Genomic DNA, 17373 nt, shown 5'->3' on the forward strand with positions numbered 1-17373 from the left:
TAAGGAGGTGTGCCATGATCATGGATTCAGGAATTTTATCCCTAGTTGCTCTAAGCCTTTGACTTCTGTAGTTTGTTAGATGAGGATTACTTGGGTTTAATATGATCTTTGGTAATGTAGCTGCCCAGGTATGAGTGCGTTGCTGTTCGAGGTCTCAATCGGTAACAACACATGGGAGTTAATGCCTATTATGCTCTGTTATGTTATGCCATAAATATTGTGATTAGCTTGGTATAATGGATCAGTACATGGTTGTGAAATTGCTTCCATGCAAACTCACTCTCATTATTATGGCCGTGAAATTGATTTATTTGAAATACTAGTAGTTACATATGTGTCTAAATCTTTAGTCTATTTACTGTACAAGCCTAAATCTATTGCAGAAAAATATAAAAGAGCCATTGTCGCCAACACTTTGGCAAACACAAGCATAGCTCTTCTACAAGTAGTGTCGAAAAATAATATCAGACTTTGCACAGCACTTGGGCAAGCTAAAACACTGCACTGTGCAGTGAAATGTATAGTTCGGGAAACATAATATATAGCTCTCTTACAGACCAAAGTACTTCCTTGGCCAATCTGCTCATCACCCGTTACATGCTTCCTGTGAATTTCCTTTAACAACCTCAAGTTCTACCAGCGAAAGCAAGATTCTAGCGTAAGCAGATAACGCGTTTTGCGCTGTCAATACTTTGAAAGAAAAAAGGAACCAATGATGCGTGATGATTGTATTTTTCTTCTTCTTCTTCTAACTTGTTAGTTCCACTTGCAGTATGTTCAAGCGTCGCTACATAATTTCACTGGATCAGAATGCACAAACCTCTTCCCGCTGGCCTTCAAACTGCTTGAAGGAAGTCCCATACCATGCCCAAACTTGCGGGTTAGTTCTGCAAAGCGATGAACCAGTGGGGATTTACTATGGCGGAAATTTTCTGGTCCGAGAAAGGAACTTCTCAACGAAGTAATACTTCTTGATATTTTTTTACGCAAGCATCCTCCCCAAAAGCAGAACTAATACTTTGCGCAAACATCTTTCCAGAAGCACAATAGCAAAAATGCAACCTAGACTCATGAAACCATTATATATCAGGTTCTTCATGACAATCTTTGTTACCCATTTCTCTCTGTATAAGCCAAATAACCTTATAATGTGCAATATGGTGAAAACAGATTGTTGTGGCATTTTAAACAACCTTTTCTCCTACTTTGAGCAAAACATACTAATATGGAAAAGATCAGACTCTTTCCAAGTACTGAATTATTACTAACTCCTTTTTTATATTATTATTATTATTATTATTATTATTTCTATATCTCTTCCTTCTATTTTTTCTTCCAGAGTCCCCAATGCCAGCTTAAACTTGTGTGCTTGCAGGAAGGACAACATGCACTCTGCGCCCTTAAACGTGTAATTACTCGGCATACAGGGAATATTCTTAAAAAACACATTTTAAAAACGAAAATCTGAGTCAGATACAAGTAACTGCTCCAGTTACATAGCATCCTGATTCCCAATTAGTTGATCCAGAAATGTTATAATAAAGACCATTAATAGTGCTACCACGTCCACGTACTAGAGGAAATGCAGTCCACTACTGCTCTTCCTTGATGCCGCTCTGGTCACTCTTGGCGTAGGTGCCATCCATGAGCTTCCTGGTATATTTCTTCTTCCCATTGCATTTCTGTTTCAAAGGAAACATAACAAAAGTCAGGATGGAGATAATTACTAATATCAAATGGACAACAAAGACGAGTGGCTAGTACAACGAAAGTAAAATATTATGTACGCTCAAAAGTCAAAAGTTAAAATGGCATTTATTTTAAATGTCTTCATATCACATACATGAAACTTTCCACTATACAGTCTCCACTGCACCACTGGAAGGAAAAAATTCACTACGATATACTCCCTCCGTTCCTAAATATAAGTCTTTTTAGAGATTTCAATAAGGACTACATACGGATGCATATAGACATATTTTAGAGTGTAGATTCACTCATTTGCTCCGTATGTAGCCCGCATTGGATTCTCTAAAAAAAGACCTATATTTAGGAACAGAGGGAGTATCTGAATTAGGAACCATGCATAAGAAATATACTCCCTCCGTCCCAAAATAAGTGACTCAACTTTGTATTAACTTTGTACTAAAGTTAGCATAAAGTGGAGTCACTTATTTTGGGACGGAGGGAGTACAATTCACTAAACAAGCATCCTTCCAATATATACATCAACATTCTGGGGGGAAAATGTACATTATACTTTTATAGGTCCAAGATTTAGTTTCGCATTTAAGCGTGGCTGATAGTTTAGAAAACAGTGATGCAGCAGAATAATGGTCCAAGCTAAGACATCAAACAAGCCATTTTTCACCACCACTACGAATGTACTATTATGAAACTATAGAGAGAAGAACAAATTCAGAAGCATGCCATACGTTGTGAACCAGAAGCGTTAACAGAACAGAAGTAACCATTCCCTGGAGCGTCCTGCCTGCCGTAGTCTCATACTTCAGTACATGTCAAGGAAACGACAACGACAGCCATCGACACTATCGAATCTAATTCTCTAACTAGTCTTGAGTCCATATAAATCCTTCCAAGCTCTAAGCTCCCTACGAATCCCACGCTCTGGTTACTCCTCAGAGTCCTCCAATCATCATGCAGCCACAGCACGTCCATGTGGCCCTTTTTAGAGTCCATCCCCACTCCTTCCACTTCCAGTGGTTTCGGGCTATGCTGAGTATAAACTCGGACTCAATCTCCCGGGACGGCCGCCACAAAAATGGTGCAACCGTGACTCCTCAACCTGTCTCTCCAATCAGCCCTCCCTCCTCCTGCTCCTCCTCCAGATCCACTCTCCCTGTCGCCAAGTCTGCTGCTTCTTCATTTTCTGGTACCGTCGGCCATGTATGAGATAGAGCTGAGGTGGTACAGGAGGCCTGCCAATCCCAGACCTTCCTTCACAGTGCCAAGGTTGCCGCAGCCTCTCCCCGTGAGGTCGATGAGCCAAAGGCCGGCCAATGTCTCCCCTCCCCTAGCAAGCTGCACCGGTTGACCAACGGACAACCACACCTCCCACAACTGCATATAGGTATATGAGAGCCCATTTTGAACAACCGTACCATTTTACATGCAAATTTGCTGCATTTGTTCAGACATCATAGACATCCTTGCTATTTGGTCACATATGGCAGCACTGCCATCTTTCGGGCAGCTACGTGTGCAATTCTAATCCAAGGTTCTAAGTTGCATCTTGGGGGGGGGGGGGGGGGGGGGGGGGGGGGGGTATTGCCCTAGACATTGACCAGAACAATGATACTAATTAAATTATGTAAGCATCTGAGAAGGAATTTAAATACAAATTCTATCTTACGGCCATTATAACCTGGAGGAAATAGAGTTCATTATCTACATGCAGAAAGATTCAAAAAATGTGTCCCATTTTCTGTTCCCACAATAGCACCTTTCTTAATGCATCATTACACATAAAGCCTATGTCCTGAGATCAGAATGGGTAAAATGTAGCCGCCATAATACTTCACTGCATTCAGAAATGGCAAGAGGAGATAAGCTAGGTCCTGCAAATAGGTCAGTGGTCAACCCATTTAGGGCTGGACTTGCTTCAAAGTTGGAAATTCTCTCCAGTAACCTCACTGCATCCATAGATCAACAGAACAAACACCTAAAGGATGTGGAAGACCTATGACATGCTTGTGTTGATTCCTACGACAATGTACATATTGATAATGCATAAATCAACATGCCTGATTTTACAAAATATTTGTCTAGACTCAGTGGCTCCATGTTGTATGTTGTTTATTCTTTTCGTTAAACATTACTCCCTCTGTACCCAAATACTTGTAGCTGGGGGAACTTGTACTAGTTTCCCCCAGCTACAAGTATTTCGGTACAGAGGTAGTACAAGGCTACAATGGATATAAACAGCAAAAATTTAGTTCCAAAATCATTATGTATGTCACACATGGAAGCTTTTCAAAATGTTCTCATACATATAATAAAGCCTACACAAAGTCTACCTTGGAAAATGGTCACCCCTTTCTGCATCAAGATGTTGCAGTCTTGACCAGGCAAATAGCATTTTCAACCAATACAAAATTCTAAGCTATTGTCTTTATACATACGGTTTGCTTCAGTTAGTCTTATGGGCCATCTAAAAAATATGTTTAATGGGACCAATCTTGCTGACAGCTTCTTCTTTGTTGAGACTAGGGAGATGCACTTAAGATATTTAATAGTATCCAGAATTGTTTATCTGACCATTAGTGCAAACTGGCTCATTTCACGAAGGAAATAGGAGTCAGTTACTTGATATGACAGCTTAAAGCTCCACGGTTCACTTCACAAAGGATTAGGAGAAGTCGGTTAGTTGATCTGACTGTTTACAGCTCCGCAATTTTTCAGTATATCCAGCTCTCTTCAGATTCAGATATCTAAATGACTATCATGATATGCAAATAGGATCTGAATTCTGAAATGCATGTTGTTATATGTTCTTAAGCATTTAACAAGCTTAGGAAAAATATCATCAAGCTTGTGACAAAAAAAGATGCGAAAACTCGCCATTATTATCATCCCGTGATCTTGTAGGCTTGTTTAAGGAAATAAGCAGGCAAGATCACTTCAGGCAAAGTGTGCAACAACTGCAACTGAAGCCTGAATTTTGAAGATTGCAAGTTGGTAGGGTGTCAGTTGTCATTAGGATCGGTCCACCTTGGCCATATACTAATTTTCATATATATTATTTATGATGAGTTGTTCTTTTACTTGATTTTAGCATATGTTGGCAGTGTGTCCTCATACCAAAAAAAAGAGCAAGTGATTTCAAATCTTCTTATGGCAAATATATTGTTAAAATATCCCAAAGGAATCAATCATATATCTAACACATTTCGACAGTGTGATCGACATACATTACAAATTCTGTAAGCTCAACAACGGCAGTATACATTCGTGCAAAAAAAAATAAGGGCAGTATACAGATCATCTAAGGGCCAAAAGACAAACCTTGCAGGGTCATACTTGAGCGTTGGGAATGTGGGAGGCCAGATCATCATAAAAGGATGGATATTAAAACCCAAACGACCGTTTTTTGCTTCATACACCTTACGCAGTGTCCTGCACTTGATGTCCAACTGGAGTGCACATTCACCCATCTTCAAGAACACAAAGTCACCATAGTCCACCACCTGGTTCAGTGTTAGGAGTTTATCCTCATCCTCGATTGTGCAACATGAATTCCTCAAGTTAGCACACATCTCACGCAAAAAAAAGGTATCCACCAGTGACCAGTTTCCCCCCTTGTAGAGCCAGATGCGAAGTTGAAACTCCTCAACATGGATGAGATATACACCAGAAGCATCATGAGCACGTGCCAACATAGTGGTGCCGATGACGCCATGCGCCACACCTTGCGGAAGCCGAATTGTAGAGAGACTCAAGTCCGACAAATCCAAAACAACAATGGCACTCTCGGCAGCCGCCATGTAGATTTTATTATCAACGAGCACAGCTTTCAGTTTCCATCGTGGTTCAGGGAAGTTGTCTATGTCCAAGAGATGATGCGTCCATCGGGAACCATCTTGCAACATATATACGTGTAGGATAGATTCTGTTTCTGCGCGCCTGCCAGACTCCACATACAAGTAGTAGTAGGACATGCCATCCCCTTCTTCTTTGGAAATAACTTGTTTGAAAGTGCAGTTACGCTCGAGTCCAGGGCGTGGGAGTTGTGGGAGGTTGGATAGATCTCTCTCGGGGCACAACGGGCAGTGCACTCTGGCTGAGTTTCCGCTTTTGGTTCATGCATAAACCGGTACTAGAGTTTCTTAGTAAGCTGATTTTTAGTCCCACCTCGCCAAGGGAGAGGCAGTATGAGCGGTTTATAAGCCGTGAGTGCAGAGACAATGACAAAGAGGCGCAATGCTCACCTGCATGTTGATTAGCTTCAAGCCTTTCGGAATAGCATAGATTGCACTGAGCTATGTGCAGTGCAGTCTACACTATTCCGAAAGGCTTGAAGCAAATTAACCAGCATTGCGTCTTTTTTTTATTTTTAATAACTTATTTGAACTCCAGACTTCTTTTGCGTTCAGTATGCAGCATTCAAAGCGACGTCATCAATTTTCAACATGTTCTGACTACATTTGTTGTTTTTCAGTCATTTACCTAATTGTTTAGAGAGCTAAATGACCGTGAAATTGAAAATCACTACAAAATGAACTGTGAAAATATTGAAACTTGGCATGGTATCATCATTTCACCCGCATAGCATGTGTGAAAGAGTAGAGAGGGTCACGGCAAAAACTGGATGCACTTCGTGTGCAAACTGAACAATCTCTTTCGGAGTATCAGGGTTTCGGACGAGAACTCATCTGTTATATGGGCACTTCAATGTTTTTTAAACTTATTTGAACTCCTGACTTCTTTTGCGTTCAGTATGCAGCATTCAAAGCGATGTCATCAATTTCCAACATGTTCTGACTACATTTGATGTTTTTCAGTCATTTACCTAATTGTTTAGAGAGCTAAATGACCGTGAAATTGAAAATCACTACAAAATGAACTGTGAAAATGTTGAAACTTGGCATGGTATCATCATTTCACCCGCATAGCATGTGCGAAAGAGTAGAGAGGGTCACGGTAAAAACTGGACGCACTTCGTGTACAAACTGGACAATCTCTTTCGGAGTATGAGGGTTTCGGACGAGAACTTGTCTGTTACATGAGCACTTTAATATTTTTTAAACTTATTTGAACTCCCGACTTCTTTTGCGTTCAGTATGCAGCATTCAAAGCGACGTCATCAATTTGCAACATGTTCTGACTACATTTGTTGTTTTTCAGTCATTTACCTAATTGTTTAGAGAGCTAAATGACCGTGAAATTGAAAATCACTACAAAATAAACCGTGAAAATGTTGAAACTTGGCATGGTATCATCATTTCACCCGCATAGCATGTGCGAAAGAGTAGAGAGGGTCACGGCAAAAATTGAACGCACTTCGTGTACAAACTGGACAATCTCAGAAATAAATAGAAGAAAAATAAATATAGCAGAAAAGAAAAAACTACTCAGAAATAAATAGAAGAAAAGAAAAAAAACTATATAAAAAAATTTGGGGCGATGTCCTGTGGGCCTGCTAGACCACGGGCGTGCAATTTCAGGCCCACAAAGCCCAGCAGACTCACAGGGCAGCGCGCCGTAGTTAGGCCCAGAAGCCTGCATTATAGAGGAGTTCGAAAGGGCAGCCGCGGCTGGATTTATAAACCAGTGCGGCTGCCCTTCGCCCGGCAAGGTGGGACTAAACTTTGTGCACCGCGGGTGGCAGCGCACAACATTTAGTACCGGTTGGTGGCTCCAACCGGTACTAAAGGGTGCTCTTCCCACCTCTTGGCCTGGCCAAAGTTGGCCTTTAGTACCGGTTGGTGGCTCCAACCGGTACTAAAGGCCCATCCTATATAAAAAAACACTTCAAAAAATTCAGTTTCTCATCTACTTCTTCTTCTCTGTCCCGTCGCCCGCCGCCCCCGTCGCTGCCCTCTTCGACGCCCCCGTCGCCACCCCTCGTCGACGCCCCCGTCGCCGCCCCGTCCTCGTCCCCGTCCCCGTCGTCGCCACCCCGGCCGTCCCCGTCCCCGTCGCCGCGCCCCGCCCCGCCCCGTCGTCCCGTCGTCCCCGCCCGGCCCGTCCTCGTCCCCGTTGTCGCCGCCCCGTCCCCATCCCCGTCGTCGCCATCCCCGTCGTCACCATCCCCGTCGGCGCCGCCCGTCGCCGTCCCCGTCGCCGCCCTCGTCACCTCGCCGGTGAGATCGTGCCACGGCCGCCATGCATGTCCACACACACACACACATTGTTTTTTAGTTATAAATTTTAGTTATAAAAAATTTTATGTTTTTTATTTATAGAAATGTTAGAAATTTTTCTGTTTTTAGTTATAGAAATATTAGAAATGTCAGTTATATATAAATGTTTTTTATATAAAGAAGTTAAATATTAATGTCAATTGTAAGATAAATTAGATAGAGAAGTTAAATATTAATGTCAATTGTTAGATGAATTAGTTAGATATTAAATAATTAGGTATATGAGATTATTTGAACTAGTTGAATTAATATAATTAGTTTATTCTTAGTAAATGCTTAGTTGAATGCAAAACTTGGCAAGCACTATGCAAGACTTATGTATTTGAGCCTGATATGGTTATCACATTTGATATTCGTCCGGATGATGATATTGAAGGTAATAGAGACATCTGGGTCAATGTGCAGACGCCTCCAGTTCTACCATTATGTGAGTTTCTCAACCATATTTATGTCTTCGATATGAGATTATTTGAACCAGTTGAATAATTAATAGATCTCAATTTATATTGACAGCTTATTTCCAATCAAGCAAACATGTCCGGCCCTTAATAGACAAGACCGTCCACTGTCCCAGGGTTGAACTAAACTGTGAGGAGACAAGTCATTATGTTTCATGGTTTGAGGATCTTGATGCTGTCAAGACAAATTTTTTGCCTGCACTTAGAAATGTTAGTACTCAAAACGTGCGACCAATAGTGTTCGTACTGAACTACGGTCACATATATTTAGGAAAGATGGTAAGACTTCTACTATTTCTCCTCAGTGCATCTTTTGCATGCATTATTTTTTTAAGCTAAACTTCATTACTAAGTATGTTACTATACGATGTTCTTCAACAGGGACTCCCGATGAATGTTGTGCCTTATGGGATCGAGACTAAAGGTACCATGAATATTGTTAGCTTACGGCCAAGATATCCTACAATGCACTTTAGTGCATTCGGGATTTCTAATAGCGAGGAATGCTTAATAGTAAAAGACTGGAGCAAAATTATGAACGATCACAGATAAGTACTAGGGGCAGCAATCAGAAGCGCAACCCACGATTAGGAGACAAGTTCATCTGCATGCTCCAATATGATGAATCAGGAAAGCTATACACGTTCTATACTATTTTACCTGAGAGAGAGCAGTAGGAGTGATTAATTAGCTAGTTCATGCTCTTAGTACTTGTCCTCTCATGTTCGTGTTCTTCGTCTTGAACTTAATCTCAAAGAGTGATTTGCTTTTGTGGTGTTATGAACGCTTATAATATCATTACCATGTTGAACTCGATGATATCTTTGCTTCTGATAAAGTGAATGTTTCTTCTTTAAGCTAGTGTTGGTGGTGATTAGATAGCGGTAATGACTATATGATGATTAAGTAGTGCTAATGAGACGACTATTATATGATGATTTTTAGCTAGCTATGAAAACTGTTGTTGGTGATGATATATATGATGCAAGAGTTTTTATATTAATATGATAATGATGATGATGAGGAGTTATTGTATCATTTATGAAAGAAACCGCAGATTAGTTTCAACTGAATGGATTCTAGCTAAGTGATCAAGTATATGTCATATCCATATTACCTCGATCACTTAATTAGGTGATCAAGTATATATAATATGGATATGACATATACTTGATGACTTAGCTAGGATCTATATGCATCCAGTCAAACTAATATGCGGTACATTCACCTAATGATTTAATAACCCATTATAATGTAAAACAATCACTAAATTAAATTGAAAACACAAAATTAAAGTAAAAATAAAAATAAAACCAAAACACACCCAAACATTTAGTACCGGTTGGTGTTACCAACCGGTACTAATGTCCTACGCGCCCATGGAGCTGACTCATGCCACGTGGTTGCCCTTTAGCACCGGTTCGTGCTGAACCGGTACTGGGGGGGGGGGGGGGGGGGCTTTAGTGCCGATTACCGAACCGGCACTAAAGAGCCTTACGAACCGGTGTTATTGCCCGGTTCTGCATTAGTGCAGGTTGCCGTATTTGCATGCCCAATTCATGACATCCAGTAGGAAGTCCTGGTAGAAGTCGTCGTCCTCGAGGTGGTCATCTGGCGAGAACATCCGAGTCAGGAGCACTACTTTGGTTGGGGCCCCGTCATACTCATCCTCTTCTAGGTATTTTCTCATTTTCGTCGGGCGTCCGTCATGCTGGTCTTGATCATCTCGGTATTTTCTAGTAATTTTCTCCATTCGCCGGTGTTGTGGGTGGCCTGGCGGGTATTAGCCAATCTGCCAGCCCGAAGCAGCATCATATCCTGGCGGCTGCTGACAAACCAACATTAAGTTAGATTCTGTACTCCCTCCGTTCAAAACTAATTGAAAAAATATGCCTTGATTTACAACATCAGGTATTTATAAGACGAAAATGTATCTAGAACGTATTGACATTTTCTAGACTAATTAATAACTACTCCCTCTGTTTCATAATATAATAGTGTTTTTTACATTAGTGGGTGTAGGACTGAGTGACATCAAGAAAACACCTGAGTAACAAAAACAACTCCCCAACTATAAGCCCTAAGTTTCAGATCCCGCAATCAGGTTGGGGGTCAGAAGAAAAAAAAAGTCAATTCGTACTACAAGTAGATAGAATAGAGAGGGATCATCAAGGAACGGAGACGGTGACCTTGAGCTGCTCGTAGCTATAGTAGTCGGGCGTGCCATCGGGAGTGGGTGGCAGAGGGAAGGTGGGCATGCCGGCAGATTGAAGGCGTCGTAGACCTTGCAGTCGACCGCGCGCGATCGATTCGATTCCGGCGGTGGGGAGTGGGATCCATCGCTCGATCGATGTGTGGGGGATTTGCTACCTTCATCCTTCTTCATCGTGGGAAGTGTCATAGATGTAGTAATCTACATGTCTTTATTTATTACTTTGTAGATTCATTTTGTATTAGGAACCGCTATGTGATGGTAAAATACTATGTTATTTTATTTGTCTCTCTCCTCTTTAATTACATGACACATTATTTTTTTTGCTTATGTGGCATCTATGTTACTACTTATGTTACTCGTACTATGACTAGCCTTAGGTTAGGCGAGGAGATAGCCGGTCTGGTCGGGTTGCTCATATATATCCAGGCCGTGCGGAGAGTCGGTTTGGTTGCGCTCTAACATGCGTCTTGTGGAATTTTTTTAAAGATAGCATTGTTGGGCTATTCGGTGGTTTGGCCAGCATAAAATCAGGATTTTACATAGAGGCATATAAGAGCCCCTCGTTTTAGTGAGAGAACCCTAGCTGCCTCCGTTCCCCTCCTATTCACGCACGCCTCCTCCACTCCCCCGCTGTCAACGCCAGCCACCCTGCCCTATGATCACAGCAGGACATTGACACTGGCTCTCTTTCTCCTTGCAGGTCACTGCCACTCGCCCACCCCTCTGAGCGCAACAGGCGGCCAGAAAGAGGGGCACGACACCACCCTTGGGCTCCCAAGTCACAACACTTGGAAGCTCAACCCCCCGCCGTCTCACCCTCTTCGCTACCGCCGCTTCTCATCCCCTCTCGCAGTGGCAAACCTAGAATAGCAGGCTTGGAGTGCAACAGTTCAAAGTTTACACTACACATCATCATAATCTCAACAAATACTCTTAAAATAACAAAAACTTTATCGATATTTAGTGTTAACTACACAGTAAATTTTATTTTACAATTTTGGAGGGGGTGTCATGGCACCCCCGACACCCCCACTAGATCCTCCCGCACCCTCTCGTGCTCCTCGCCGGTGTGCGCCGCCACACCCGCACCACCCTAACTCGCACGTGGGTCAGTAAGCTTGACACCCTTCTTAGTGTTGTTGGAGGCACAAGTGAAGTTTTCTTTTTGTTGCGGAACTTATTATTGGTTTAGGAAATTTGTAGTTACATGAATTGATATCTTGATTTCTCACTGAAGCAAAATCTTGTTACTTCCTATAAACCCTTGCACTTGGTGGGCTCAACTATGTTATTTGGCTATAACTTGGTAACAATCACGCCTCAATTTTTTTCTCATCTATGTAAGCTGATTTGTTCAACATTTTTCATAGTTAATAACATATGATTGTGTTCATCACTCGATGCCACACACACACACACACACACACACACACACACACACACACACGAGTCGCCTAGGTTTTTCCTCATAGACTGCTTTTTAACTTGGTTCCTTCGTAACCATGACCTCGGCCTACCTAAAGAGGCCATTCACAAAATTCTCAAATGTGTAAATTGGAAAACTGTATAATTAGAGTGCCAAATCCTCTTGAATCTTATAAGATAAAAAATACAGATTATTGGATTGAAAAGTTCTGAAAGCATAGAAAGAAACAAATGGATTATAACAATGGTTTGAGTTGATGGTAATTTTGCTCCAAAACAGAGTGCAATTGAATCGGTAAATAATAATTCATAAGGATTTCAATCATGTGAATCAAACGATCACTTTCTTTTAGAAAATTACTAAGAACTCAAATTCTCAAAAATCCTAAAATTCTTTTGAATAAAGGCGCTCTTAGAGATTGCATTAGTATTTTGAAAGTGTAGTATTGCGACTCTGAACAACGTTGCAAGACGGATAAATTGCAGCAGTAGCATATTTCCCTTTGCCGAGGCAATATAAATTAACTATGCTACTACCTCTGTATACTATATAAGACGTTTTTTTACAGTTCAATGTAAACTGCAAAAATGTCTTACATTAGTTTACAGAGGGAGTACCAAATAGTATCAAACGTTGTATGTAGTCTCCATAATACCAGCAAGTTAAATACTAGTGCCAAGCTTCTACTCAAGCTCATCCAAAAATCTAGGCACAATTTCCTCAGCTTACACTTCTTATCCGAATATCTCGACTCCAGCTCGCAACCACACGGATCAACCGCAAATTACGCACCAACTGCTCGACTTTGAATTCTTGTTTCTGTCAATGTGAAATGAGCAGATGTCACATAGCTTCAGTGGCAGCAAAAAAAGGTGGAGCAGGACGCGAACTGCCCAGAAGCACAACGCACAACCACTAGCTAGCATGGGAAGTTTGTCTGCTCTTGAACTTCACCAACAGGAAGTTCAACAGCAAAGTTAGCTTGGGCATCAGCATCTGCATTAAATTTCCTCAAAGCATGGTTGATCTGAAACTGAAGAAACTTTCCCTTGAGCTCCTTAGCTTTCTTGCACAAGTCAGCCATATTATCATTCCTAACACGCCAGAGATCCTGGACCTGGTTACAGACAAGCTTAGAATCGCCTTGAGCACGAACGTACTTGAATCCCTTGTTAGCAGCATACCTCAACCCCAGGAGCAATGCGTGATATTCAGCGGCATTACATGTTGCAATACCCAAACCCTCGCGTAGGTGAGCGATCACGGATCCGTCCGGTCGCCTGATTATCACGCCGGCACCTGATTTCCCAGGGTTTCCTTTGCAAGCACCATCAAACTCGAGAATGCAGGACAGATGACTATCAGGTAACGGCTCCTGTTCAGCGACTTTGGGATGCTTCTTTGATGGTCCGGTTTCCAAAGCAGAGGATGCAATTCCATCAGGCTGCTGGAAAGGGCAGGGAGCCAGAGCATCAAACAACTCATCTCTTGCATCTGCTGCGTTGATCGAATACAGAGCATTCTTTAGCCCACGCTTTGCGAGATACTCCTCGGTTTCTTTACGCAGAGAGCAGCCTTTGTACACGGTCGCTGAAGGATCGCAGACCGAATTGCTGACTTGAGCTTGGCAGTCGGCGAGGTCCTTGTAGATGCCGATGACATCCCCCTTGCGGACGACATAGAACTGGCCGCCGCCGGCAGAGCCCGTCGGCGTGTCCTTCTTTGCGTCAAATTTCTTGGTGGAGCGCTTGGATTTGGATGAGGAGGAAGAGAAGAAGCGTCCAGCAAGGCCGAGGGCGATGGGCGGCACGCGAGGCCGGAGGGGCAAGTGGCACAGATTGTGGCTGCCGCTCAGACTCGGAGTGCCGGCCACCGCGTGCTTCCACGCCGCTCTAGAGATCCCACGGAGGAAAGGAGAAGAAGAATAGCAACTCCTCATCGACATCCAGCATAAGAGGGCGTCGTCCTTCCGGCAGAGGAAGGGGGCGGGGGCGGGGGTGGGGAATGAGCGGGTCAAGCAGGTGGCGAGCGGACGTGCACAGGAGAGAGGCGGCGCGGGGGAGCGGAGACCGAGCTGGGGCTACTGGGCGTGAGGACGGGCGGCGGTTGAGGGGAAGCAGCTGCGGCGGCCGGGCGTGGCGGAGCGGCGCGCCGCCATCGGCCGGTTCGGGCTGAGATAGGGTTAGAAGACAAGGTTTTTTTTAGGGGTGGTTAGAAGACAAGGTTTTTTTTAGAGAGGGTATTGGGTCCAAAACATATAAGATTTGATCAAAGTCAAACTTTACAAAGTTTGACTTTAAAAGATATATTAACATCTACAATACTAAAGTTATATGTTATGAAAATTAATTTTATCATGCATCTAATAGTATTGATTTCATAGTATGAATGTTAAGTTGTTTTTATACTTAGCTAGTCAAACTTTACAAAGTTTGATTTTGACCAAATCTTATATGCAAACTAAAATGAAATGGAGGGAGTATTACACCTCACGCCCAGGTGCAGATGCACCCATGCATCAAGTCGTTTCTTTCATGCACATTAGGAAAGTTGGTGGCATATATTTTTTTGGAACACTCGCATTTCTCATTCCAAATCACCTAATTTTTTTGCATAGTGAAGAAGGCAGCGGCGTAGTTCTTTTTTTTTTGGAACACTCTCTCCTGACATATTGATATAACAAGGTTTTATATTTTTTTATCACACCCGTTAAGATGGGTCAAAGACATTCGGAGAATTTATGATGTGCGCCCTTTTGCAAAATGGATACAACTCCAACATCTTTTGAGCCAAATCTTGGATCTTTGCCCAGCCCGACCTTCTGGCAAACTAAAACATTGCAGTACACATTGAAATGCACAGTACATCATAAGCTAATAATTGAGTTAAATGCAAAGGTGAACGTAATTATTTCATTGAAATGTCAACCGAGTCTCTATTTTTTGAAAATGCACATCCCAGTCTCAATTCATCTTTAAATGGTTCATCGCTAGACCCGTGATAACCGGCTTGCATGGCACTTTGACCACCGTCACATAATCTATATTTTGCAAAAATGACCCCTAGAATTCATTTCTTCTAAATTCACGACCCTTCCCTCCTTTTGCAAAATATTGACTACGTGGTGGTAGGACCTGTGATGATCTACTTGGAGAAGAATTAGGACTGGGATGTGCATTTTCAAATAATAGGGACTCGGTTGACATTTTGGCGAAACAATCAGGACTGCCCTTGCATTAAACTCCTTATAATTCCCAGGTTTTGCCTAGTTCGGAAATCAAAATATAGCTCTTTTGCGTGCAGTTCACAGACCAAAGTAAGAGTTGAATCTGCTCATCATACACTATACACTTCCTGAGTTCTGCCTGCGGAAAACAAGATTCTATTGTGAATAGATAATCTACCACAAGTTCTATTAATTTGCATCATTAATACTTCAAAACTAACCTGTAAACAATCATATATGATTGTTCGATTTTTTCGTATTCTTCTTCTACTCCTTTTGTTCCGAATTATATATAACACATGGAACATGCAAAAACACCGTTTCCATACATTGTGCTTCCATATAAGAGATCAATCAACTACTTCTTTTGTTCCGAATTACAAGATGTTCTAACTTTTTTTTAATCGAAAGTATATAGACGCATTTTAGGGTGTTTGTTCACTCATTCTAGTTCTTATGTAGTCTATACTGAAATATCCAAGACATGTTATAATTTGCAACGGAGGTAGTACCAAATAATACATATATTTTTAGAAGTACCAAATAATAGTTGATCCATCATCCTCGGTTTTTTTTTGTGAACATCAGTACAGACTTATGCGCTCATACATACGCGCATACACTCACTGAAAACGCATCGCCGGAAATCCTGAAATAAATACGAGCACCAGGACTTGAACCCTGATGCCTGGTGGGCTGGGGATACCACTGTCCCTCTAACCATCCAACACAGGTTGGTTCGCAATCCATCATCCTCGTTGGTTCCTTCTAAATGAGCTCGCGTGCAATGCATGGCACTTGCCCGGCCAGCAACGTGTTTTCCCTTGTTCGGTTCCTCCTTCCGTTCCTGGCCAGTTTCGTTCTTTCTTTCCTTCTTTTGTTTTCTGTTTTCTCTTTTATTTATATATATTCCAAAATGGTTGATATATAAATGTATTAAATATTTCAAAATATTTTCCTCAATTTCTATGATATGCATTAAAAATGTTCAGCACGCACTAAAAAGTGTTTGGTGTCAAATTTGTTCGCCTAATTTGTAAAAACTGTTATTAGCATTCAAAATTTGTTTCTTATTTAGAAAATATCCACATGTTTCAAAAATATGTTTGTGACATATTTATATTATTTTTTTAAAAAAATATTAGTGTTAATTTGAAAATTATTTCATACCATACAAAAAAATTGTGACACTTAAAAATATCCATAACATTTTAAAAATGTTTTACACATTCTGAGAAAATGTTCAGGGCATTTATGAAAAATGTTCAATGTGTATTGAAAAATGTCCAGTGTGCATTTAACAAATGTTCAACGTGTATGCAGAAATTGTTTAACATATATGTGAAAAATGTTCAATGTGTACCTTAAAAGTATCCAACCTATATATACAAAATGTTCATCCTATATCCAAAAATTGTTCAATGTGTATATAAAAAATCTTCAAAAATTGACATTTATTTGAAAAGGTGAAGAAAAACAAATAAAAAATAAAAAACCGAAAAACAAAGAAAACTAATAAAAATGCACTAAAAAGAACAACCACAAAACCCCAATAAAAACCACAAAAAACACACATGAAAGGCTCTAAAACTGTTATGCAGAACCTTCCGTAACAGCTCCATTTGGCCGGCCCACTAAGACGAGCGTACAGCGAGCGCGAGAGGCGAGACAGCGTTACATCCCGCAATAAGCAAGATATAGCACCAGCACTCGGTCACTGGCATTGGAGGAGACAAGCCGGTCAGGCCGTGGGGTGTGACATTTTAGATGGGGGTTTCAACCTCTTTTTCGGAAAAAAAAATATAGGAGTCGTCATCTGAATTCAGTGGGCACTTGCTTCTCTTTCCTTTTTGTGGATGAACAGTGCGCTTGTTTCTCGTATAATAACATGGTAATAAGCAGATCAGGCCAATGGCGTAGTTCCTTGAACAGGAGAGGATAATGAAGTGACCAGAAGAACACAGTAACATAAATTGCCCTTACCAGAAGATCTAGTGCTATGCGCAACAAATACTAACTCTACGCTGGCATTCTAACTCCGAAGAGAGGAGCAGAGTTATTTTCGCTGTGGTTAGAACACCCAAAAAATAGTAAAGCTGGGGAATCTTACAGAAACTATAATGCATTGGCTATTGTACTGAATACTGAAATTATAGGCGGTGTTT

At 41.5% G+C, this 17373-nt stretch overlaps 2 protein-coding genes across 2 annotated transcripts; both read right to left on the minus strand.

The window, feature by feature from the left end:
* Positions 1-1573: 1573 nt before the first annotated feature.
* Positions 1574-7847, minus strand: LOC147972641 (uncharacterized). The gene is made up of 3 exons (XM_087524419.1): positions 7768-7847; positions 5026-5811; positions 1574-1682 (listed from the first exon to the last, which is right to left on the minus strand). Exons 1-3 carry the CDS (start codon positions 7845-7847, stop codon positions 1574-1576), a joined length of 975 nt encoding a protein of 324 aa, XP_087380545.1.
* Positions 7848-12622: 4775 nt separating this feature from the next.
* On the minus strand, positions 12623-14181 carry LOC125556594 (uncharacterized). The gene has a single exon (XM_048719293.2). The coding sequence runs from the start codon at positions 13925-13927 to the stop codon at positions 12902-12904; it is 1026 nt and encodes a 341-aa protein (XP_048575250.2). The 5' UTR covers positions 13928-14181; the 3' UTR covers positions 12623-12901.
* Between the last annotated feature and the right edge of the window lie 3192 nt (positions 14182-17373).

Source organism: Triticum urartu, chromosome 5A (genome assembly GCF_056163025.1).
Source record: "Triticum urartu cultivar PI428250 chromosome 5A, HENAU_Tu73, whole genome shotgun sequence".
Classification (NCBI taxonomy): domain Eukaryota; kingdom Viridiplantae; phylum Streptophyta; class Magnoliopsida; order Poales; family Poaceae; genus Triticum; species Triticum urartu.

What these genes read in the sequence shown, in the direction of transcription:
- LOC125556594 (XM_048719293.2), bottom strand. Translation starts at nt 13,927, where the DNA reads ATGTCGATGAGGAGTTGCTATTCTTCTTCTCCTTTCCTCCGTGGGATC.
- LOC147972641 (XM_087524419.1), bottom strand. Translation starts at nt 7,847, where the DNA reads ATGGCGGCCGTGGCACGATCTCACCGGCGAGGTGACGAGGGCGGCGAC. An exon ending in GGGCGGCGCCGACGGGGATG is followed by an intron (nt 5,812 to 7,767) that starts GTGACGACGGGG and finishes ATGAACCAAAAG; the next exon opens with CGGAAACTCAGCCAGAGTGC. An exon ending in CTCAAGTATGACCCTGCAAG is followed by an intron (nt 1,683 to 5,025) that starts GTTTGTCTTTTG and finishes CCTTTGAAACAG; the next exon opens with AAATGCAATGGGAAGAAGAA.